The 25,230-nt window shown below is 38.1% G+C and overlaps 1 protein-coding gene across 1 annotated transcript in view; it reads left to right on the top strand.

Annotated features, from left to right (window-relative positions):
* The window catches only part of PXDN (peroxidasin), an 83,444-nt gene that overhangs the window by 45,613 nt on the left and 12,601 nt on the right, over positions 1-25,230 (top strand). The window contains exons 7-18 of the mRNA XM_063313998.1: positions 2,002-2,171; positions 3,497-3,614; positions 3,768-3,937; positions 4,742-5,014; positions 5,645-5,761; positions 10,303-10,461; positions 11,760-11,872; positions 14,966-15,122; positions 16,910-17,018; positions 17,616-17,773; positions 20,713-22,216; positions 24,945-25,079. Of these exons, the coding sequence (XP_063170068.1) occupies positions 2,002-2,171; positions 3,497-3,614; positions 3,768-3,937; positions 4,742-5,014; positions 5,645-5,761; positions 10,303-10,461; positions 11,760-11,872; positions 14,966-15,122; positions 16,910-17,018; positions 17,616-17,773; positions 20,713-22,216; positions 24,945-25,079 (3,183 nt within the window). The remainder of the gene's footprint in view (positions 1-2,001; positions 2,172-3,496; positions 3,615-3,767; positions 3,938-4,741; positions 5,015-5,644; positions 5,762-10,302; positions 10,462-11,759; positions 11,873-14,965; positions 15,123-16,909; positions 17,019-17,615; positions 17,774-20,712; positions 22,217-24,944; positions 25,080-25,230) is intronic.

Below are 25,230 nucleotides of genomic sequence, written 5' to 3'. Positions count from 1 at the left end.
GTTATGCAGAGTGAGTTGTCTTGGCAAAATTCTATCAGCCTATGTCCTGCTTCGTTTTGTTCTCCCAGGCCATGCTTACCTGTAATTCCAGGTGTCGTCTGACTGCCCACCTTAGCATTCCAGTCTCCCGTGATGAAAATAACGTCTCTTTTAGGCGTGTTGTCCAGTAGGTGCTGCAGACCCTCACAGAACTGCTCTACTTCAGCTTCTTCAGCATCTGTGGTTGGGGCGTATGTTTGGATCACTGTGATGTTAGATGGCTTGCCCTGAATTCGAATTGAGATCATTCTGTCGTTTTTTGGATTGTATCCAAGCACTGCTTTAGCCACTTTACTATTAATTATGAAGGCTACTCCATTTCTTCTGTGGTCCTCTTGTCCACAGTAGTAGATCTGGTGGTCATTTGATGTGAAGTGGCCCATTCCAGTCCATTTCAGTTCACTGACGCCCAGAATGTCTATCTTTAATCTTGACATCTCACCAATAACCACATCGAATTTGCCCTGGCTCGTAGATCTTACATTCCAGATTCCAAAGGTGTGCTGATCCTTAGAACATCGGATTTGCTGTTCACCACCAGTACCGTCGGCCACTAGCCGTCCTTTCGGCTTTGAGCTAGCTGCGTCGTCACATCTGGGGCTAGTTGAACTCATCCTCTGTTCCTCCCCAGTAGCATTTTGACCATCTTCCGACCTGGGGGTCTCATCTTCCGATGGTATACCAACATATCTCTGGTTGTACTGATCCATTTAGTTTTCACGGCAAGAATACTGGGGTGGGTTGCCATTACCTTCCCCAGGGATCGCATTTAGTCTGACCTCTCTGTCATGACCTTCCCGTCTTGGGTGGCCCTTCACAGTTTAGCTCATGGCATCATTGAGGTGATCAAGCTCCAGCACCATGACAAGGTAACGATCCTTTACTGAAGTATATATGCATATTCTCCTTTTTGTTTAGGAGGATATGTACAAAAATATTCCAACCAACAAGACAAGTCCAACTCTGAAACATCTTGTTTTGAACTTGCTGAAAGTGTTCCAAAATTGGGAGGAGCATTTCAACTTTATTCAAACATCTCTGATCTGATTTTACCAGAAAACTGTTAGGTTTTAAAACAGACTATTCTGACTATGAAATAGTGGTAGAAATTGTCAGGTTTGAGTAGTTTGGAATGTTTCAGCCTCCTTATGATTTTCACAGCTCTGGTCATGGAATGTAAATGGTAGGGATGGGATTTTATTATTTTATTTTATTTTTATGTTTATTTATTTTTACAAGTCAATTCAATTTAGGTGCTACCTGTCTCCAGGCAGACTTTGGGCAGCCCACGATATAATAAAACAAGATAACACACAGTACAAATGGGTAAACAAAATGGGAATTGGCCACTCAGCATAAAAACATACACACAATACATCCAACATGAGGCTCTATTCATCCTAACACAAGACCCTGGAGAACAGCCAGATCTTCAAAGACTTCTGGAATGCCATCATGGTGGGAGCCACATGGATCTCAGGAGGGATCTCATTCCAGAGGGCAAGTGCCACAACATAGAAGGCACGCTTCCTGGGTTGCTAGAATATCTTTGTCTTCTTTACTGAAATTTAGAAACCGACTGAAGCTTTGCTCTGAGTAGTATTTACCATCTACACATATTACAATATGGTGTGTGGTTGGCTTTTTAATACCCTAAATTCTAATTCAGGAAAAAGGTCAGAACCAAGGGATTTGGATTCAGTTTTCACAAGCACTTATTTTGTAAGCTGACATGAGTCTTTTTGGATTTGTCAGCATACAAACCCAATAAAATAAATACATTTTGTATGTCTAGCTCTGAAATTTCTATGTTCTCCAATAGCTAGGAGGTACTGTAATATGCTAAATAATATGACTATATATCACAGTTTCCTAATGTTTTCTAAGCAACAGTCATGGAACAAGCTTGTGCATTGCTTAGCCGTGTAAGTAGAAATAGTGATAATTTCTTGTTTTATCCAGACGCCTGGATTCCAACGCACTTCACTGTGACTGTGAAATATTATGGCTGGCAGAGCTGTTAAAAACATATGCTGAATCTGGTAACGCACAAGCTGCAGCCACATGTGAATATCCCAGGAGGATCCAGGGAAGGTCTGTGGCCACAATAACACCAGAAGAACTGAACTGTGGTGAGATAGCTTTAAAGCTATAAATATGCTTTTTCCAGATTTCATTAGGGATTTTATATATGTTATAGCCTGTCTTTAGTATAAAGTACAGATTGTACATATATAATGTGTGTGTGAATGAATAAATATCAACCACTCATTCAGTCTTTTGATGCAAGTGGAGAGGAGGCTACTGAATGTCTTTTGGGGGTACAGATAGTTCTTGCTTAGTGACCACAACTGGGATTGGCAGCTCCATCACCAAGTGGAAAATTGTGACATGATGGGCTTGCAACATCACTTCCCATTCAGTTATTAAGCAAATCACCGCAGTCGTTACGCAAGAAATCACGTGACCGCAACTTGTGATTTTACTGCTGGCTTCTCCACTGACTCTGCTTGTTAGAAGTTGGTTGTGAAGCACATGAATGGGTGATCATGTGACCGCGGGACACTGCAGTGGCTGTAAATGTGAAGATTGGTCACAAAGCTTTTTTTTTTTTTTACACTGTTGTAAAAACAGTGTAGAACAGTCACGGCAGTCAGTAAGCACGGCCTACCTGTATAGGGGCTACACTGGGCAGGATGGAATTTTTCTAGAGGAGGTTTGCTGGTTGAGGAGGGATCTTTGTGTTTTACTGTGTTTCTGACAAAATAGCTTCATTCTAATTTCTACTTTACAACTATGATAGCAGTTTTCAGTGGTCATAAAGATTCATGATAAGCTGCCACTTCTGTATTAAGTGGTTGATTGTGGGTTTTGGTGGTGGAAGAGTTACGTTTTTCTCTTTTTCTTTTAACTTCTGAACAGTATTTTCCTAGTATGAAAATACTCCATTACATGTTGTACAAAAGCTCCTTCTCAGCACTGGTATCATTCAAAATAAAATGGTGTAATGAAAAATCCAGAATTGTTTAGTACTTCTTTTTTTCACCCTGTAATACTGAAAAATAAACATTTTGTTACAATGGGTCATGTGGAGGAGAGGCATGTCAAAGAAAGGGATCTTAAAGAAATGTTGGAAGCATTATCATATATAGTTGTATTGTAAGCTCCTTTGTTTTTCTTTTAATTATCAAATTATGATTTATGTTATATTTGATGCTAAGTACTCATCTAGGGCCAGAAGCTCTAACAATATTCAGTGTCAAAAGATCTGGAAAGCATCAGAAAGTGAGCAAACATTTTTCTATGAAATTACATAGATTTTTATGTTCTGTTGTACATTTTTAATTACCACACAATCATGTTCACCATATCTTAAAATTAAGAACTAAACTGTTCATAATTTATTTTTAAATTCCAATATATAGCTTTCTTTTAATATGCTTTATTGATAATCCAGAGAGGCCAAGAATTACCTCAGAGCCTCAGGATGTGGATGTGACCTCAGGGAATACTGTCTACTTCACTTGCAGAGCTGAAGGCAATCCCAAACCAGAAATTATTTGGCTTCGTAACAAGTAAGATTCTTTTGGATAGCTCATTTAGTGTAAACAGTTTCAGATTATGTGTGTGCCCATTCTGGACAAAACTATTTTCATCTTCTTTTCTTCGTTTGAACATAATTGATGTTGAAAAGTGGTAGTGCTACAGATGTGCTTCTTTCTCCGTAGTAATGAACTCAGTATGAAAGCAGATTCCCGCTTAAACTTGCTTGATGATGGGACCTTAATGATTCAGAATACACAAGAGACAGACCAAGGCATTTACCAGTGCATGGCCAAAAATATAGCAGGAGAAGTTAAAACTCAAGAAGTAACTCTGCGCTATTTCGGTTCACCAGGTAGGAAGATTTAGTCAGTACCAACCATTGTTCATTTTAATTCCGTGCCTCCTATTCAAGAGATCTATTTATGACTACTGCAGACACTTACTTATTTAGATTTTTATCCCACCTTTTTTTTTTATTATTATTTTTGGTCAACTCAAGCAGTGTACATAATTTTTCCCACAATAACAACCCTGTGAGGTGGGTTATACCCAGAGACAGAGTGACTGTCCCAAAGATACCAAGATGGTTTTCATGGCCAAGGGAAGTCTCCAAGTTTCTTGTCCTAGCACCTTAGCCATTACACAAAGCTGGCATGTTGTGTGCCAGTATATTGTGCATGCAGGTAAATTGCCAGATGGTTCAAAATACTGTGGCAAAAAAAACTTTATTGTAATTTCCTTATGAATCACATAAACCCTGTAATACTTAAGGCCAATTAAATATGGCTGATTTCTTTGATATAAGATATAAACAAGAGACAAATACCTTTGCTTTAATTGTGAGATGAGTTCCCCTTTCCCTTTCTACTGTTATGTTTCTTTTAGTGGATTTGAGTCAGCTAGAAAGGAATACTTTTAGAGAAAATTGTAATAGAAGCAAGAGTCCAGCCTATTTCTTCTCCCCAGCTCAGTCACACTGCTGAGTTCTTTGTACATGATAAGGAATTAACAGCACAGTTAATATTGTGTTCATTCCATTTGTTGTAGCAAATGCTGCTGTTATTTAAAAACTTTTCTTTTTTTGGTTGTGCCATTTAACATGGCAAAAATAATTGTGCTAGTGGAAAGTATTATAGACGTGACCTGTTTTTCACAGCTCGGCCAAGTTTTGTGATTCATCCACAAAATACAGAGGTGCTGGTTGGAGAAAGCGTCACCCTGGAATGTAGTGCAGCTGGGCATCCCCAGCCGCGTATCACGTGGACAAAAGGTGACAGAACACCTCTGCCAAATGACCCCCGGGTCACCATAACTCCATCTGGAGGGCTTTATATCCGGAACGTGGAGCAGGAAGATGGTGGCGAGTATACCTGTTTTGCAACCAACAGTCTGGACAACATCCATGCAGCTGCATTCATTATTGTGCAAGGTATGCAGCACTTTAAAAGGTGGTTTGGGTTTGAAGTTTGTTCCAACCTGCAGATCATTTAAAAATTTTAAAGGATGCAGTAGGATTTGCCTCAAATGAAATTCATATTCCCAATGTAATCCCATATGTTAATATTTAGAAAGTAAAATTGCATATTAACAGCATTGATAATGCCCTAATGTTTCTTTAAGTGTTTGATATATATTTCACATATCGTTATTGCTTCCTTAAAGATACATTTTGTGTATTACCAATGTGCTGCCAAGCTGGTGGTGATCACACTGTTTTTTTTTCATAATGTAATTAATGACTTTAAAAAAAAAAGGAAAGAAAGCAAGATATTATGAATCCAAAGAAGAGTACTACTCGATTAAATCATTGCTAAGATACCTTTACTCTGGATTATTGTTTTTGTTTTTTTCTTTTCATCCAAAGTCCCAAGTGGCCTAATGATCATGGATGGTTGTTTAAATTAAAAAAGAAGTCTTAATGTATGTAGTTGGGTACCAAAGATCTGTAACTGAAAGGGTTCTTGTTCCATAGTTCAAATAATAGAAAATATACAAAAGGAAGTACGTTCATGGTATATATATTCTAACTGCTTTTAGTATTTGTCCCCCTCTTACATAGCTGTACCTCACTTTACCGTGACCCCTCAAGACAGAATTGTGATTGAAGGACAAACTGTTGATTTCCCATGTGAGGCACAAGGATATCCACAACCAGTCATTGCGTGGACTAAAGGAGGTCAGAATTTAGATTAAAATAATATGTAAGGCTCAGAAAATCATACATTTACAAAGTAGTTTATTTAAGCATGGAAATTTTGAAGTGATTTCTCTATAATAGAGCAAAGTTGTAAATATTTATTTTTTTATTATTTCATGTGTTCTCTTTGTCACACATTTTGTTTCTGTCTTCAGGTTAACCATTGAAATTTCTAAAAAGAATAGAAAAAAATGGACACCTACAGTATACAGCTTTTCACTTTGTTTCAGTTTACTAGCGCTTATATGCTACATTATGCTAAATATTAGATTTTATTTAATTTATCATGTTTATGTATTGCTTACTCTGCACGGATTCTTAGCAACATGTCTTGGCATCCTCCATGTTATTAATTTGATGGCGTTAGCTTTCAACAACTCTGAAATTCACGCTCACAAGTTGGTAGACTGTAGGATACCCATCCTTTCATATGCAGATGGTGCTGCCAATGTATCCGAAACTCCAGTCTGGCTCAGAACAGCAGCAACATCTGTCACCCTGTATAGCAATGAAAACAATCTCCTGCCCAATTACCAAAAATCCCAAATCATGGCTTTTGGGTAAAAAGTTGAACAGAAAACCTGGATTTCAGAGGAGAACAAGGTTAAGCTTGGAGTGGTTTTTGACACAAAAGGAAGCACATCGTGATTGTGCCTCTTTTCTGCTATTAGACACTTCTTTTTCTTCAGGGGTAGGTAGTTTTTATTTGTTTGTTAGTTTAGTTAGTGCCTGCTGCTCTTTTTAAAGATTTTTTAAATTAAAAAAGAAATCAAGCCAAAACACTAGGTCAGATATTATAAGGAGCCCAGGTGGGAATCTGTGCCACAAATAATACTATGGAAGTGGTGCAAATGAAATTTGAAAGCTGTTCTTACTGCCCCAAGATGTATAGCTAACACTAATCTTTGACCTGAGATGGGGATGCCTGAAAAGATGGCCTACAGTCTTAACGATCAGTTATTAGCTGAAGATCCTGTTTTGTTCCCCCTTCTCCACCCCACCGGCCTATTACCCCTTGTATTGGCAGAGGAGCATTGTCCAAGCTGAGGAAGGGTGCTATACAGTCCAAGCTAGCATTTTGTATGGCTATTTTATTTGAAAGAAGCCCTTGTGGGGAGCACCTTACTTGTAGGAAGTTGTTTTTGGATCTAGCGCCATAGTACCTCTTAGTGATTGTGTTCCACCTCCACTTGGATTTTTCATTTATTTATTTATATCTTAATGGTAATTTAGATGGCTATGTTTTTAGTTTTATTTTATTGTAAACCGCCCAGAGTCCCCCATTGGGGGAGATGGGCGGTGACATAAATTTAATAAATAAAATAAAAAAAAGAAGCCACTTATCAATTGGTGTCTTGTGGAGTTTTCCCCACAAGGTACTTCTAGAGATAGAGTCAAAGGCAAGCTTAAAACTCAGGAATGCTATGTACGAGGGTGATTTCCATTTTTGTATATATTTCTTGATAATATGGTGGAGGACATGTACATGATCAAAGAGTTGACTGGTCTAAAGCCAACTTGTTTGTCTCCAGTAATTTATTTGGTGTCAGTTCAATCTTGAAGTTCATTGTATAGATGATTAGCATATAGGAGTGGAGTTAAGATGGCGACGGAGCAGCAGCTTTTTTGCTGAGCTCCTTATTATATTTTATATGTTCTATTCATTTTAATAAACAGCCTAGCTACATCTTAATTTTTATCTAGCTTTATTTTATAAACACATTCTCTGCAAGAGATTTTCTAAAACTGAACACCGAGTTCTTAAAACTGATTAGCGTATAACTTACTGATCCCACTCAGTAGACTAGTTGTTTTGTAATTAGCTGGATCTTGTTTGTTGTCCTTGTATATGGGTATAATTATTGCCACTCCCATTCCTTTGGTATGAGGCCAATTTGGTTGATAGATGTAAACAAGGAAGCTAATATTGGTGAGATTCAGTTTTATTGCTTCTAGCAGAATTTGATCGATGCCTGAAGTCTTGCATATCTTCAGAGATTGTATTCGTTTTAGTCTTTCTGGTATCAAACCTGGAGCCATGTTTCATGTTCTGTTAGCCCCATTACATAGCTGTGTAATGCATATTCTGCGTAATACTCAGAGTCCCTCTTTGGGGGGAGATGGGCGGTAGTATAAATTTGAGAAATAAATAAATAAATTTGAGAAATAAATAAATAAATAAATATTCTGAGGCTAAGGGTAAAGGTTTCCCTTGACATTAAGTCCAGTTGTGTCCGACTCTAGCGGGTGGTGCTCATCTCCGTTTCAAAGCTGAAGAGCCGGCATTTGTCCGTAGACACTTCCGTGGTCATGTGGCCGGCATGACTAAACGGAACGCCGTTACCTGCCCGCCAAAGTGTTCCCTATTAATTTACTCACGTTTGCATGTCTTTGAACTGCTAGGTTGGCAGGAGCTGGGACTAGCAACGGGAGCTCACCCCGTCACGTGGATTTGAACCGCCGACCTTCCGATCGGCAAGCTCAGCAGCTCAGTGGTTTAACCCGCAGCGCCACCGCGTTTCTGTAACTGGGGAGGGCATATTTTGGCTGGTCTGACTAATTCTTTACTGAATGCCATCAGTAAAGTATTACTGAGTATTGTAGGAAAAGTATGTCAGGGTGTGTGTAAGAGAGAAATAGTATTGGTAGCACCTTCTTCAGAAAGTAAGTGAATGTTAATAGAAGAGGGAGATACTCACTTCTGGGTTATATTGTTTTAGATCTATTACTAAGTATTTACTGCCATCAGTAGTATTACTGAGAAGTGCTCACTTTTCAAGCATGGCTCCACCTCCAACTTGAGCAGTAAATTTCATATTGCAGGAAGCTAGCCAATAATTGACAGTGGATTATCTGCCATTTCCCCAGAGGGGATATTTGGCAGGTCAGTCTCAACAAGGGAGCCATTTATTATGCACCAAGTCCAAATGAAGAGCCAGTTGTTAACACACAGCCCAGCCAAGTTTCATTTCAGGTTCTTGACATCTCTAAAGGATATAGGGATCTTTGATATTTATTCTTCTTTTAAATCTCTGAAAGAGGGCTTGGTTCTTAGCACCCATTCTAGCATTTCGATCCCAACCCCCACACACCCCACCCCTGTATAACTGAGGCTGCAGAATAGGATTCAGTACAGAGATTTACGTAATTATTGATTTGCTTTCAGCAAGTTCCAATCTGTGCCTGCATTCTACGTAGATATTAAACAAAATGATTTCTGTCTCTTTGAGGAAGAGTAAGGAATGGCAAGGAAATTACTACCAAGTGTTCTAATGGTGGAAGGGATTTGCAATTTGCTTCTAGCTCTATGCTAATTAGAATTACTCTACCACCTTTAGGACATATCTCCACCCACCCTCCCTCCCCACATCTCACTCTGAGATGCCCTTCATTGGTTAATGTGATAACCATCACTCTATATTGGGTATGGTGCAAGTGTGTTGTAAGAAAAGAATATCAGAGTGTGTGTGAGAGAGAAATAGTATTGGTAGCGCCTTTTTCAGAAAGTAATTGAATTTTAATAGAAGAGGGAGATAACTCACTTCTGGGTTATAATTGCTTTAGATCTATTGATGACTTGGAGGGGGTGGGGGGAAGAAATACTTAATCTCTTTCCTGTCAGCCATAAGCTTGTCAATTTTCAGTATTCTACAGACTTTCCAACTGCCTTTATCCTATTACCCTCTTTGATGTTTGAAATACACAGCATTTTTAAAAGTTCTGCCAGCTCCCAAACATTCTCTGAAGTTTAGGATAAGTCCTTGAGATGAACAGCAGCTTCTCCCTGCATGCATCTCTTCCAGTTGACTATGTAGGCCAGTCTTTGCAAGCTTCCTGCTTATCCCATGTGGAATATGGCGAAAGGTGCTTGAGTGCTTGGGGCACTGCAGTTGGGCTCTGGTTATTTACAAGGTCAGAAACTCTCCACTCTGTTTGCTCTGTCTTGAGCAGCAGCTGTGAAGATTGATCTTTAAAAACACATTTAGAAGTAATAAAGAAGTTGGCCAAGAAAAAATCCATATGCAGTAGCATTGTTGTCTGAAAGTAAGCAGAATCCTCTTCTGAAGCAGGTGATTAAGGAAGCTAAGCTGCTGTTCTCAGATCAATAGCCTCCTGTTTAAAATTTAACAGGTACCTAGGAATTACTTGTCTTCTGCCCAGCCAGTGATCTTTATTGATGGGATTAGGTTTGGTTTGCAAACAGGCTTGAGTGGGTCTAGATGCATTGTTTACTGTGGCAAAGGGATCCAAGACATAATTCCATGCTGATTTCTCCAGTGATAGCATTGCTGGTACCTTCCTCAGAAAGTAATTGAATGTTAATAGGGAAGGTGTTTTCTGCCAATATTCTCTTAGAAAACTTAACCACAATCTGGGTGGATATTAATAGAACTTTTTTCCATCACTTCTTACTTATTTTCTTTCTTCCTCCTCTTTTTGTTGTAAACAAAAGAATACGAAAATGAGTTTGTGTGTTGCATGTGAGGTTCATTATTCCATTTTAAAAATTCTTGTTTCAGGTAGCCAGCTGTCTGTAGATAGAAGACACTTAGTTTTGTCTTCTGGAACACTGAGGATTTCCACAGTGGCTTTACATGATCAAGGACAGTATGAATGTCAAGCTGTCAACATTGTAGGATCTCAAAGAGTTGCTGTACATCTGAGTGTACAGCCCAGAGGTAGGCTCACATAAACCATTCACATGCTATTCTTTTTTTTATGTTTTTAAGTTTTTAAATTTTAAACTGTTTTTAAATGTTCCTTCTCTTTTGCTCGGGCAGTGATGTAATTCTATTTTAAAAGGTACTTTTAAGTGTTGCTTTCTGTGGCTGGCTTGTATTATATTTGCCATATTGTGACTGTGTTGATCTTAGGTAGTTCAGTTGGATCAAAGATCTGTCACATGGATTTTTCTTACCTTGTAGATACAATTAGAGTTTGTTTACCTACAAACAAAAATAACTACTTTGTTTACTGAAATGAATTGACTAAACTAAATAAGTTCTAGCAGAGGGTCCCCTGACATGGATGAGGACAGTTGTGGAGGGGAAACAGAGGGTTAACACATCTCCCCCATAAATTTATTATTAGTACTTGATCTGGGCCAGGTCCCCATGCTTCCTTTTGAATACAGTAATGATGTATTTGCTAGTGCATGTTTAAAGAAAATATAATTGAAATCCAAAATGCAGCTATTACTGGACAGATACAGAGCTCAGGAGTAGACAAGATTATATGTGAAAAAATAGGAGAACCTGGGACTTCATAGCTGTTAAATCATGATGGTGCATCATAGAAGACCACACTAGGAAAGGAATATTAGCATGGGGAGCTGAAGAAGAGGCTAAAAAACCAAATTAAGAAGTCCTCATCCTGAATCAAGCCTTTGGAATGAGCTCACTGGGTGGCCTAGCCATCTTTCTTTCAATCCCTCCCCGTTTCCAGTATGGAGGAAATACCAACAATAGGATTAGAAATACCAACAGTACCAACACCAGTACCAACAGTACGGTTAGAAAATGTATATGTAATGTCTTGAATGCATGAAATTTTTGTGCAACTATCAATTATAACTTCTAACGCAATTAATGTATGGATTAATTTTTCATGCATCGATAACTGCCTGTCATCAAAATGGCTATTCTTAAGCTTTGAAACATAATAGGAAGATCAAAATCACTTGTCGGGAGTAATTAAAACCTGCATGAAAAACAATAGGACATGAGTTGAAACCTCAAAGAAAAAAATGGTAATCAGGAGCTTTTATTGTCATGTTTTATGTAATTATTACTCAGTCAATAGAGCTAACAGAAATTTATCCAATCCTTTATTTCAGATACATACTATTGTGCAATATATATTAATAGCAGGATGTTGTCTGAAAACTAGGTGGTGGTTATGCAATTAATTTGAGTAAAATTGTTTATTTAAAAAGTTTTATCTGCTTGATATTTCCTTCTGGGAATCTTTATTTTAGTAACTCCTGTGTTTGCTAATGTTCCAAGTGATATGACAGTGGAAGTGGGTACAAATGTACAGATTCCATGCAGTTCCCAAGGAGAGCCAGAGCCAGTAATAACATGGAATAAGGTATTGGATGCAAGTTTAATGTTTCCTTTTTCTTTTATAAGCAAAGATAAAAGCTACAGAAAAACAAAAAACTACAAAGAAAAAAAGAGAAAAATATAAAAGTGTAGAAACACAAGAGAAAATTTTTCAAAATTACAAAAAGGTGACTTCCGACTTTTAACAGCAAGGATATACAACAATTTTCCATAATCAATCCCTTATTCTATATTAACCCAAAATCACATTTATATAAATAATTCCATTGGCATATTATAAAAATCACTAAATATAGTTGCTCCCTCCCCTTATATTAAAAGATACACACACACACACACACACTTACACACCTCCTAAGCAACTCCTCCCCCAAAGATAACATTTATTTAATTATTTCCTTCCTACTACTATTCTATACATTCCTGTCTACTATAATAAAGATCAAACTAAAAAACGTATAAATTGTCTATTATACTTAATAATACAACAATTTTAATAATCTTAATCATATTAAACCCAAAACCAGACATTTATTATTTTTTTATTATACCTTAATAATCTTAATCCAAATTGTTAAAAGATAAATGAAATCAGCCAAACCCTGAAAGCAATCCAGATAAATATTCTTAAACCCTTATCCTACTTCAAAATAAACTAGAGTATTTATATATCCCCACAACACGTACAGAGCTTTTTTCTTTAAAAAATCGAACAGCCCAACTGCCCCCCTCAAAAACTCCGACTTCTCTTCAGGAGACCTCTCATACATAATAGCCCATTCTTTTCCATGGCGTTCCATCAGAAGACCAATTTCACTTAAGGCTTGCAACTTGATCTTTCCCTTTAATTTCTTCAAAATGACTATCCGATCTTCATCCAGCATTTCAACAGAAGTCCTGATCTCACTCTTAGAATACACATTTCTGTTGCTGTTAAATTCCTTGGTTTCATCCACGACATCCCCAACCAGACACATTTTAGACCTCATGTTTTCCACAATGCCCTGAATGTCTTGCATAAAAACTTGGTAGGAATCAGAAAGAATCTGTTTAAAATCTTGCTGGAAGTCAGAGAAAGTCTGTTTAAAATCCTCCATGTCTCAAGCAGTAGATTATGATGCCCCCTAGGAGCTTAACCAGTGAAAGTTGAAGATCTGAAAGGATTCCGGAGTGTGTTTACACAGGCGAAAGTGAGATATGCAGAAAGTTCCCCAGGGAAAGTAGAAGCAGAAAACTGAAAGTTCAAAACAGCTGGTTCAACGTGTAGGAAAATGCTAATATCTTCAAATTTAGTACAAAAATAACAGGGAGACAATTATTTACTCTCAATCCTCCTTAATATTTGGATGGAAAACAAAGTCCAAAACTTTAAAAGAATTTTTTTAAAAAGATTCCCAAAATAACAATAAGCACAAAGAGAACCCGCTTCTCCTTGCTGTAGAAAACCTCTCTTAGGGTACATGTACTTAAAAGAAATATAAATTGGATGATTTAGAAATGGGGTGGCTGGTCTTCTTGTCCCTTTAAGGCTACAGCACGGCTTGGAAATGGTGACGTCCCAGCCTCCTGGCTGCTCTTATCAGTCGAACATGAGTGCTGTTTGCAACCTTCTGGCTGCAAGCAGCCGTCCAGAGGACAGATGGGCTGATTCCAGGTGTTTTCCTTTTTCCGGAAAAACACCCTTGGGCTTCAGGAAAAACCTGCCTGAGCCTGAAAAAACTACTGCGTTGTCAGTTCTGCCTGCTGAGCCCGCGGACACAGCTGTTCAGTCCGCCATGACCCCACCGGAAGTCCGCAAGTTTAATATTTCCTGATTTCTTGCAGAGTTCAGGCTGTAAGAAGAGTACATTTCCTCCTTTGTGTGATATGTTACCTTTGTCTGAAACCATTTATTGTAGAGGCTCCTCAAAAGGCAGATGAGATTTTAATTAACAGGCTACCTTGATAAGACTTTAAACTCTTAAACTGAAAATCTAATCCTACACACATACAGTACGCACAATTCATTTCAGTGAAATATTAGGAAACACTATGTGCATTCACAGGGAGATCTGAACAAAAAGTCACATAAATACAACAGTGAATTCTGATTGTTTTTATTCTGTGGTGATTGTGGTGGAAGAGCTGAAGAGATTTTTTCTACACAAAGCATATACCTTGCAAATTGCCTATCTCAGCCAAAATACAAATCTGTAAGGCTGAGGTGAACTTCTATTTCTACCCTATGGCAGCAACTTAATCAACTTTTCTAAGGCCGGATCTGCATGACTTAATAACCAGCAAGTCAAATGCAAGTTTTCGGCAACTTAACAAGGTTCTTAATAAACTCTCAAAGTTGAATCCAAAGCTAGTTCTGCCTAGGATAAATTTCTTAAAAGCAATCTCATTCAGTCAGAGATAACTTTGACCATCGATTTAAATGAGTCCCCTGTAAGCATGATTAAATCTGGGTCCAAAGCACTGAGCAGAAACCCAGGTTGCAGAAGAAGAAGGCTGCTCATATGACAGTATTTTTTTCGTTTCTCTCCTGCCCCCACCAACTGCTTGTGTCTGCTATATCTGCTCCAGAACTTTTTCTCCAAAAGGGACATATTTGGAGGGCATATTCTGGGGTGCAGGAAGAAGTGAGAGAATCACACTTTTCTGCTCTGCAGAACAGGTAGTCCCATCAGTGATGTTTGCTGTTTTCCTGGGAGGCCTTACAACAAGTGGTTCTTAAATGATTTAACTCAATTACCCCTTTCCTGGTCTTGAAAAATGTCATTACCCCCACCCCCACCCAAAAAAAAAAAAAAACAGACTCTGTTTTACACAAGCATCTCAGCAGCAGCAGTCCCAAACTGGATCCTAAACTCACAAGCAATTACAAATTGTTCCATTAACCCCAGGATATGCCCAAATTACCCCTAGTTTAAAAACCACTGTCATAAAACATGGCTAGCGTTGTAAATACAGTTTATGTGTATGAATCAAGAATTCTTACCTATTTTAGTTGTAAATTGAAATTTACATTTTCCTTCTGCTAAATTAAAAAATGCAACAGACGCCTTCCAAAAATTTAAGTCTTCTAAAATACTGCCTAAGTTATGGAATATTTTGGCCTTTTGATTTGCTACAGGATGGTGTTCAGGTGACAGAAAGTGGGAAATTCCATGTTAGCTCTGAAGGATTTCTTACTATTCGAGATGTTGGGCCGGCAGATCAAGGCCGTTATGAATGTGTAGCAAGGAATACTATTGGATATTCCTCAGTTAGCATGGTACTAACTGTGAACGGTAAGATTTATACATTAGAATAGATACCTGCAGATTAATTATTGTGTGTAATTATTGAATAATTAAAAGTTTTCAGTGTGGTACATATGTATTTGGGGGGGAGGGGAAGACGTTTGACTTTAATAATCACCTTTTCTTTAATACCTTCTATTTAATAAAAATCATACATTGGCACTGAATAACATGTTCGTTGGGTGTGAGTTTAAATTAAGGAAAAATAGTCTAATACAGTGGTTCCCAACCTTTTGAGCACCAGGGACCGGTTTCATGGAAGACAGTTTTTCCACGGACCAGGGGGGGGATGGTTTCGGGATGATTCAAGCACTTTCTCTTTTTCCCGACCTTTTACTCTTTTTTCTTTGCGCTGTTTGGAGATAGCAGCCAACGGGCTTGCTTTCTCTGACAGGAGGCAGAGCTCAGGCGGTAATGCAAGTGATGGGGAGCGGCTGTAAATATTCAGGCTGTAAATTCGTTCGCTCATCCACCGCTCACCTCCTGCTGTGCGGCCCAGTTCCTAACAGGCCACGGACCGGGACCGGTTAGGGACCCCTGGTCTAACACTTAAATAATTCTTTGATGGATAATTATTTAATGTTTAGTGCAGTAGTTTATTTCAAAAGCTTTGGGGGAGAGATTATACTTACCAATGGACACAGAAACACCAAGGAAAGATTCATTGGCAGAAAAAGTCTCAGGTTTCTCATATTCATCATATTCCTTTATCTTTTTCACTTTTTATCTTACTTTCTTTTGTCTAGATCAGGGGTTCTTAACCTCTATGGATAGATTTCATGGGATCCACAAACATGGATGGGAAAAATATCACAGCTTTATTTTCATTAACTTCTAACTGAAATTTAGTTTGTCTTATTACAGATTTAAACTATTTTTTTTCCAAAAAATGCATACACACACACACAATCTCTCTCTCTCTCTCTCTCTCCCCCGATATATATATATATCGGAGCCAATCAAGTGGTTGATACGAATGTGTTTGCTGCCGCCAGGGTGTGTGTGAGTTGGGTGGCCTTATAAATCTGTTTAATAAATAAATGAATGAATAAATAATGCATATTTATTATTTTTTTATATTTTGATCATTGTACTTAAGGATAATTGGTTTCCTTTGTAGTACAATCTAGGTCTGTATTTTATTTTATACTTTTGAATACATTTTTATGAGAAGGGATCTTAGGTTTCACCAGACACTCACAGGTGTCATGACACAAAAAGCTTTCCTAGAGCATAAAATCTATACGTTCTGGTCATGTTAGGGCTGTGATGGGGATGGTGGCAGCTGCAGTTATTTTTTTTTAATAATGGCAGCAAATGACAAGAAGGAGAAAAAGGTTATGCTATTAAATAATATATCTAATAGTATATCAGATAATAGTAACTTGTGGAACAGTGCAACAAAAACTTGTGGTTTATACTTGCACCTAAAACGAGCACCCTGTTCAGTACTGACCAATCATTCCTTTCAAGTAGGACATTCTACCCTCAGTTCTCCATGCTGCACGTTCTGTAGCCACAGAGCATACTCAGTCATCATTGTTCTAAGGAATTTTGAAAGTATAATTTTAAATTATGGTTGTGTATTTTTCTCCTAGAGAATCTTGCATGTTGTTAGAACATTCCAACCAGATGAGTAATTTTATAGTAAATAAATAAGTTTCAAGAAAGAATTTTTAAAAAAATTTAATACCAAAATAATGTTATGTCTAGACGTTGCTTAACTGTGTAACTTTGTGTGAAGAAATGTTTAAATTTCCCCTTTTTCTTTTTAGTTCCTGATGTGAGTCGAAATGGAGATCCATTTGTAGCAAGCTCAATTGTTGAAGCTATTGCTACTGTTGACAGAGCAATAAACTCAACACGCACACATTTGTTTGATAGGTATTGTATAATTGGAAGGATTTGTTTGCATCATAATAATACATTGGTTATCCCATGTTTTGTTTAATTATAGGATATTTAGGTGGCATGGCAATACCCCAATTCTTACAATTCTTATAATTTTTTTTCAGTTCTCCATCCTTTCACAAATACACCAATACAGTGTTGGTGCAACAGACTAGATGCCAGTTGCCTCTGTTCCCTTTGGGTGCTGGGATTTCCCTGGTTTGTGTCTTGGGGGTTTTTCCATTGGGTCATACTGATTGAAGAGGATGCCAGCGTAAAGTGAAGGCTGCTAAACATGTGGAAATGAAAGTTACTGAAACTATTGAGGTTATTCCTTAATGGTGTAACAAGAGATTCCTCTTAGCAGTTGTCAGGTGCTAATGTTTTTTAAAATCTTTTTTTTTTCACTTGGCTTGCAGTACTGGGTAATTAATTGAGGTATGTATTTGTCAATTGTTTAGAGATGTTTCGTATAAGCATTATTACTAATCCGAAACTGAATAGCATTAGGATTAAAACTAGAGTTACATTACCTTATGCTTCTAGATGTTACGTTTATTTTTTTCTGTCTTTTTTTTGTTAATTTATTAGTCGCCCTCGATCTCCAAATGATTTGCTAGCCCTGTTTCGATACCCAAGAGATCCTTATACCGTTGAGCAAGCAAGAGCTGGAGAAATATTTGAAAGGACACTACAACTAATTCAAGAACACGTACAAGACGGTTTAATGGTTGACCTTAATGGAACAAGTCAGTGTTCTTCTCTTGCATACTCTTAAGAGTGCATGACATGAGGCCAGAGTGATATAACTTGATACCACCTTTCCTATCCTGTTGCTTCTCTGTTCTGAATGTATATACAGGGTTTCATTTCCTGTGATTGGAGCCAGATTCCAACATACTCTCTTGCTCATCAGAGACAACAGAACTGAATAGCTGGGTGTATATGTAATCTTAATGTCTTTCTTTCTTCTCTCCACTGAATGCAGTGGAGGGAATGATCTTTTATCCAGCAGTGCCTTTCACATAAAATTCTGCCATCAGATGCATCGTCATAAAAGCTGGATGGGATATGTGATTTGGCACAAGCCTGCTTTTTCCTTTTCTCTTCTTGTCTCTCCTCATTTTTGTATCTGATGAGATTAATATGTCATCTTCATTTTTTGCTAGCATGTCCAGTCTCCTCTGTTAGCATCTGTTGAAAAACCATTTTCTGTTTCATGTTCTGTTGGATCTGCACCATATGTCTAATGTCAGCCAGAATATCTTGAATATAGAATTGTTCTGTGAAATAAGTAAAAGTCAAAATAGATTTCTAAAAAACTGAGTGAATGATCAATTTTCTGTGATTGAAACCACTGGGTAAACTATAAAAAGGGCCAGCTGGTTTCAGCTTCCTTACGAAGGGTTTGGGGGATTGAATTATAAGTACCACTGCACTCAGAAACACAGGGGAAGGGGTGGGAATGTGAGATGAAACTATAGAGGATAAGCAGGAGTCAGGATCATGGTCTTCAAGATAAGGTTTACACAATTTATACCAAAGTTAATCTCAAATGAAAGAAAATAAATTGAGCTTTTTCAGATCTGTCGTGCCATTTTACTGAGAAAGCCCAAATGAAAATAGATGCTTTGTTAAACTATTTATTAAAAGTGGTATCAGTTTTGGTCTTGGGGCTGTGTACAAACATCCAGTATTTCAGTCAACAAAGGACTAAGCCTAAATGTTTGGTATATGTCAGGTTGAATCTAAAGGATAAGCTGAATTCAGGTTGTTCTGCTTAACTCTAGAAGCAGCAGAAGTTACAATTCAAAAGCAATTATTTAGTCATTCTTCCATTATTTGGCGGTTATCTGTGCTTTTGAGATAAGTTGCAAAGTATTTGGAAGTTAGACTTAAATGTCAGAAAAACTAAATGGAAGGGACTTGATAAATAGTCTAGTGCTATAGCCAGATTTAGCATGTGAAAAGAAGTATCTTTTGCTTAGCATATTTCTTGTGTTTTGTCTATTTCTAATTTTTATTAGAACAGACTTAAAACTTTAACTTCAGATTCTAGACTACGAAATGTGCAAGATTTGTGAGCATCTGCTTTGTCAATTTGGAACATCACCAGATTGAGTAACATAAGCTTCCCAAGGATGCCTGCAGCTGAACAGATCATTTATGGAGAGTTATTTATCACATGATTGCATACACAAAATCCAAAGCCAAATCGGTTAGGATATATTTCACTTATTGAAACCAAATAAATGCATCTGTAGCAGCACTATTCAACATTATATTGGAATATTATAAAATAATGCAATTTCTTTATTAAGTAATCACTAACATTATTGATGTTGATGAATATTAGAAGATAATGCACAAGCAGCCCTGGCAAAATGTAATTTCAGGTCTAATACTGTTCATCTATTATTTCATTACAGCTAGATTTTAAGTTGCTCTTTATCATACCCACCATGCGTACCCAATTATAAGGAACTTGGTAATGAGGTTTATTTGGGGATAGAGCTATTAACCCCATGCAGAAATCATCTACATATAAGTAAAGCTGTGTGGATTAATAAAAATCTGGTCCATTTTTACAGACTGTAGGGGGCAGCATTCTGTCCAGTAGTTTTTACATTTGCAGCATCTCCTAACACACTCTTCCAGTAATTTACTTAAAGGTCAATAAATTAGTATTCACTACAAAAATCTAAGTTATCATCTACAAATATTTATTCTGGCCCTCCATCTGAAGTACAGGGAATAGTTAATCAGAGCTACAGAGTTCTTGCCAAGGTATATCCCATCACTCATTTTGGCTTCCTCTTTTTTTGTCTTTGAACAGTCAATCAGCACCTTGGGTTAAGAAAACTTAACTGATCTTAAATGGCAAAATTCCCATTTTATATATTTTTAAATATATATTTGTTAATGTGGTTATAACTTTAAATTCAGTTTTAATATTAATGATTATTCATTTTAGTGTTTAAAGGGTAAAACAATGTATTCAGTTTTTTCACCCAGCATGATGAAGAGATTCTCAATTATTAAAAGAGTATTACAGAAGGACTTGAAAATATTAATAACGAATTTTGCATGTTCTTCAATCAATACAAATATCAGCCTGTTGTATTTTTGAAAAATCATATTAATAAAGGAATTTGGAAATACGAATAACTGTGTAAACATTGAAGTTAAGAGATTCTTAACTTTTCATAAAATACATTCCAGGTTCTCGAGCTATTCAAAATCAACGTTTGAACCACCGCTTTCTGGCAAATGTTTTATTTTTGGAACAGTCTTAACAGAGTAGTAATTTTGTAGGGCACCATTTTTAATTTGACTGTCAGCTAGTTATAGAATTTTGATTGATCAATCGTCTTTGAACCAACAAATGGATTACATGAAGTAATGCCTTTTGGGATATTATTAATAGAAATTAAACCTGAGAAGAATTCATACTGGCTTCCATACTTAATTTACACAAGGAAATATTTTTAATTTTTCTTTCTCATTTCCTGTTACTCTACAATCTATAGAACTAAAAGACCCTCAAATACAGTACCCTGCTCAAAGTGATCCTTAGCTAGTCATTCTGTCTACTTATTAAACTGATTAAAACAGCATGCTCTTAGTATTTGAGATTTTTTTCACTACTTCTAGTAGCATTTATTTTTCTCTCTCTCATCTGTTTCAGGCTATCACTATAATGATCTTGTATCTCCACAGTACTTGAATCTGATAGCTAACTTGTCAGGCTGCACTGCCCATAGGCGTGTGAATAACTGTTCAGATATGTGCTACCATCAGAAATACAGAACACATGATGGAACATGCAATAATCTGCAGCATCCAATGTGGGGAGCCTCTCTGACAGCCTTTGAACGAATGCTGAAATCAGTCTATGAAAATGGTTTTAATTTGCCAAGGGGTATTGGAGCCAATCGACATTACAATGGATATACACTCCCAATGCCACGTTTGGTATCAACTACATTAATAGGAACTGAAACAATAACTCCAGATGACCAGTTCAGTCATATGCTAATGCAGTGGGGCCAATTCCTGGATCATGACCTTGATTCCACAGTTGCTGCCCTAAGCGAAGCCAGGTTTTCAGATGGTCAGCATTGCAGTTCAGTTTGTACCAATGACCCACCATGTTTCTCTATCATGATCCCACCCAACGATCCTCGGGTCAGAAATGGAGCACGGTGCATGTTTTTTGTACGTTCCAGTCCAGTGTGCGGAAGTGGTATGACCTCCCTTCTCATGAACTCAGTCTACCCACGAGAACAGATCAATCAGTTGACTTCGTATATTGATGCATCCAATGTATATGGCAGTTCAAAGCATGAAGCACAAGAGATCAGAGACTTGGCAAGTCACAGGGGCCTCCTGAGACAGGGAATTGTGCAGAGATCCGGAAAACCTCTTCTTCCATTTGCTACTGGCCCTCCAACAGAGTGTATGAGGGATGAGAATGAGAGCCCAATTCCCTGCTTCTTAGCTGGAGATCATCGGGCCAATGAACAGCTGGGGCTCACGAGTATGCATACCCTGTGGTTTCGGGAACACAACAGAATTGCTACTGAATTGCTGAAGCTGAACCCACACTGGGATGGTGATACAATATATCATGAAACACGTAAAATTGTTGGTGCAGAAATGCAGCATGTAACATATAGCCACTGGCTGCCTAAAATCTTGGGAGTGGTAGGCTTGAAGATGCTTGGTGAATATAAAGGTTATGATCCCAATGTTAATTCTGGCATAACAAATGAATTTGCAACTGCAGCTTTTAGATTTGGACACACGTTGATCAACCCCATACTGTATCGGTTGGATGAGAATTTCGAACCTCTTCCCCAGGGCCATATACCTCTTCATAAAGCTTTCTTTTCTCCATTCCGGATTGTAAACGAAGGAGGCATTGATCCACTTCTTAGAGGGTTATTTGGTGTTGCTGGTAAGATGCGTGTGACGTCTCAGTTGTTGAATACTGAACTGACGGAGAGGCTTTTCTCCATGGCACGAGCAGTAGCTTTAGATTTGGCTGCAATGAATATTCAGAGAGGGAGAGATCATGGAATCCCACCTTACCATGAATTTAGAGTTTACTGTAACCTTTCTTCAGCACATACATTTGAAGATCTGAAAAATGAAATAAAGAATCCTGAAATCAGAGAAAAACTCAGAGGGTAAGCTCCTAATTACAGTGCTGTTTTTGATGGTATGTTATTGAGGTGCTCTTACAGAAAGGTAAAGTTACTCATGCAGAACTTCGTGATGTGTACCTGAAACTTCCCATATATTGGTTTCCATATTTCAGAATGGGATCCAAGTCCATTTTTTATTATAGGGTAAAGGTAAAGGTTTCCCTTGACGTAAAGTCCAGTCGTGTCCGACTCTAGGGGACGGTGCTCATCTCCGTTTCAAAGCCTTGGAGCCGGCGTTGTCATAGACACTTCCGGGTCATGTGGCCAGCATGACTCACGGAACGCCGTTACCTTCCCGCCGAAGTGGTACCAATTAATCTACTCACATTTGCATGTTTTCGAACTGCTTGGTGTGCAGGAGCTGGGACGAGCAACGGGAGCTCACCCCGCCGCGCGGTTTCGAACCGCCGGCCTTCCGATCGACAGCTCAGCGGTTTAACCCGCAGCGCCACCGCGTCCCTTATTTTTTATTATACTGGGTGAAAATTTCAATCTCCTCACATACTATAAAAGTGAAGGGCTAACACCTCTGCTTTGTGAGCTGCATTGGTTACCAGTAAGTTTCTGGGTACAATCAAGGTGCTGGTTATTACCTATAAAGCCCTCTATTGTTTGGCCTAATTGTTTGAGGGACTGTCTGTTTCCTCTAGTGTCTGCCTGTCCTGTATAACAGGTCCCCAACCCCCAGGCCGCAGACCGGCACCAGTCCGTGGCCTGTTAAGAACTGGACCACACAGCAGGAGGTGAGCAGTGGGTGAGCGAGCGAATTTACAGCCACTCCCCATTACTCACATTACCCCCTGAGCTCCGCCTCCTGTCAGAGAAAGCAAGCCCATTGGCTGCTATCTCCAAACAGCGTGAATTAAAAAGAATGAAAGGTCAGGAAATAGAGGAAGCGCTTGAATCATCCTGAAACCACTACCACCCCCAGCCCGTGGAAAAATTGTCTTCCGCGAAACCGGTCCCTGGTGCCAAAAATGGTTGGGAACTGCTGCTGTATAATACAGAATTGGCTTGCTTCAGGTCCCATTGATTAAACAGTGTCATCTGCTGGGACTCAGGGAGCTGGTCTTCTCTATTGCAATGTCTGTATTCTGGAACAGCATCCTTCTCCAGAGATTAGTTGGGCCCCCACCCTGTTCATCTTCAGATGAACTCTAAAAACATGACTCTTCCTTCGGGCCTTGGGTAGCATGTCTGGTATATCCCTCCACATTGGGGGTGATGTGAGGGTGACTGTTTATTTCATTGTTCCCTTGGGCAATTGCACTTGTTATATAATGTTTTCCCTGTTTTTGGTTTTGTGAAGCTGTTCAGAGTAATTTTTGGAGTTGGGTGGCCTAGAAATTGGACAGATAAATAAGTAAACCATGTTATTCCTGGAGAGAAGCCTGCATTGCTGGTCCCCTCCCCCACCACCCTGTCATGTCCTTGACCTTTCCAAGGGATCCAGGAAATATTAACATTTGCAGTTGGAAGGCCTATGAATGTAAAGATTTCTGCCTGCAAGCTGTCAGTCTTCTTTCAGAAGGCTGAATTTAAATCACCCAGGAATCCATGAAATTATGTTAAGTAGAATTCATTACTGCAAAGCTAAGAATTCATGATAAAAGAATTCTAATAAATGCCACATGTCAAAGGCAAGCTTGGTTCATACAAACAATGGTCAAACTTCTTGTGCCTGTTTCTCCTGCTCACTCTGTGCATAGGATTAACTGATGCTCTCTTCTCCTGTGGTGATACTGTTCCTTGTTTTGTTAACAGCCACTTCTAGCATCGGGTTGTTTGCTTCTAACCACGTGAGAACTAACTTAATTCATGGTCAAGGGGGGATGTAGATAACCATCAACTGATTCTTCACTGTAGCGCTTTTCAATCGTTTTCATAATTGTTCCCTGGGTTTGAAGGGCTTTGGTTTTTCTGCTAAAGCAGAGCATTCTTTCTTACTTATAAGTTGTCTTGCACATGAAGACTTCTCACATCCATTTAATATTATAAATTCATTTTTAAAAGTTTAAGAAATAAAACTATTTCCTGACATTCTAAATGGAGAATAGTATACATTTCACAGTGTGTTCATGTTAATCTATATTTGGATGACTATATAGTAGATAAGCTTTATATAGAGAGAATAGTAGCTCTTCCGTGGGCAAAAATTTTGCCAGATGTTTTCCTAGATGAAGTAAGCTACCTACAGAGAAAGTTGATCAATAGTTTCCTTGAACCAACTAAAGTTTAATGTGTTGGATATAATAATCTGTACCAGCAACTGAGGTGCACACAGCCTTGTTTTGGAAATCAGCTTAAACAAGGCCAATGCTGCTTTAGTAACATTTTTAAAAAGCTAGAAAACATGCTAAGTTTTTCCTACCAATATGAAGGTAATCTCTATCTTTGAAGACAGTAGCATTCTATACAGGTTCAAATATAAGTCTTTCTGTCGTATGTGCAGAAAACAGAGACTGCTTGTTTTGAACTCAGTAGAAATTTCAAAACTCAGGCTAGCAAACACTGTTTCAAATTAACACTTACATATTCAGAGTAAATGTGTCAAGTAAAAATTGAGCAAAACAGTGTAACAAGTCCAGAATAGTATATTTGTACTTCAACTATGTGCAGTATATGAGACTTTAGTCGTAATTTTTAAGATTCCATATAATGCTGAATTCATATTTTGGGTCATACACAATAATTTATCTTTCTTGTATAGATTATATGGTTCACCACTGAACATAGATTTATTTCCTGCTCTTATGCTAGAAGATCTAGTTCCTGGAAGCAGGTTGGGACCTACATTGATGTGTCTCTTGAGCACACAGTTTAAACGTCTCCGAGATGGAGACAGGTAAGCTTGGTATAAAACTAATTATTTTACAGTTTGAAGAGTTCCTGTCTGAAGATACAACACAGAACCAAACATGCAACAACAGTGAGCAATCCTTCCCTTCTGTAACTCCCCCTATCATTAGCGAAGAGCCATTCATAAGCCGCCCAGA

Source organism: Candoia aspera, chromosome 1 (genome assembly GCF_035149785.1).
Source record: "Candoia aspera isolate rCanAsp1 chromosome 1, rCanAsp1.hap2, whole genome shotgun sequence".
NCBI lineage: Eukaryota > Metazoa > Chordata > Lepidosauria > Squamata > Boidae > Candoia > Candoia aspera.
Note: the sequence above shows the minus strand (reverse complement) of the source record. Positions and strands in the feature narration are given on the sequence as shown.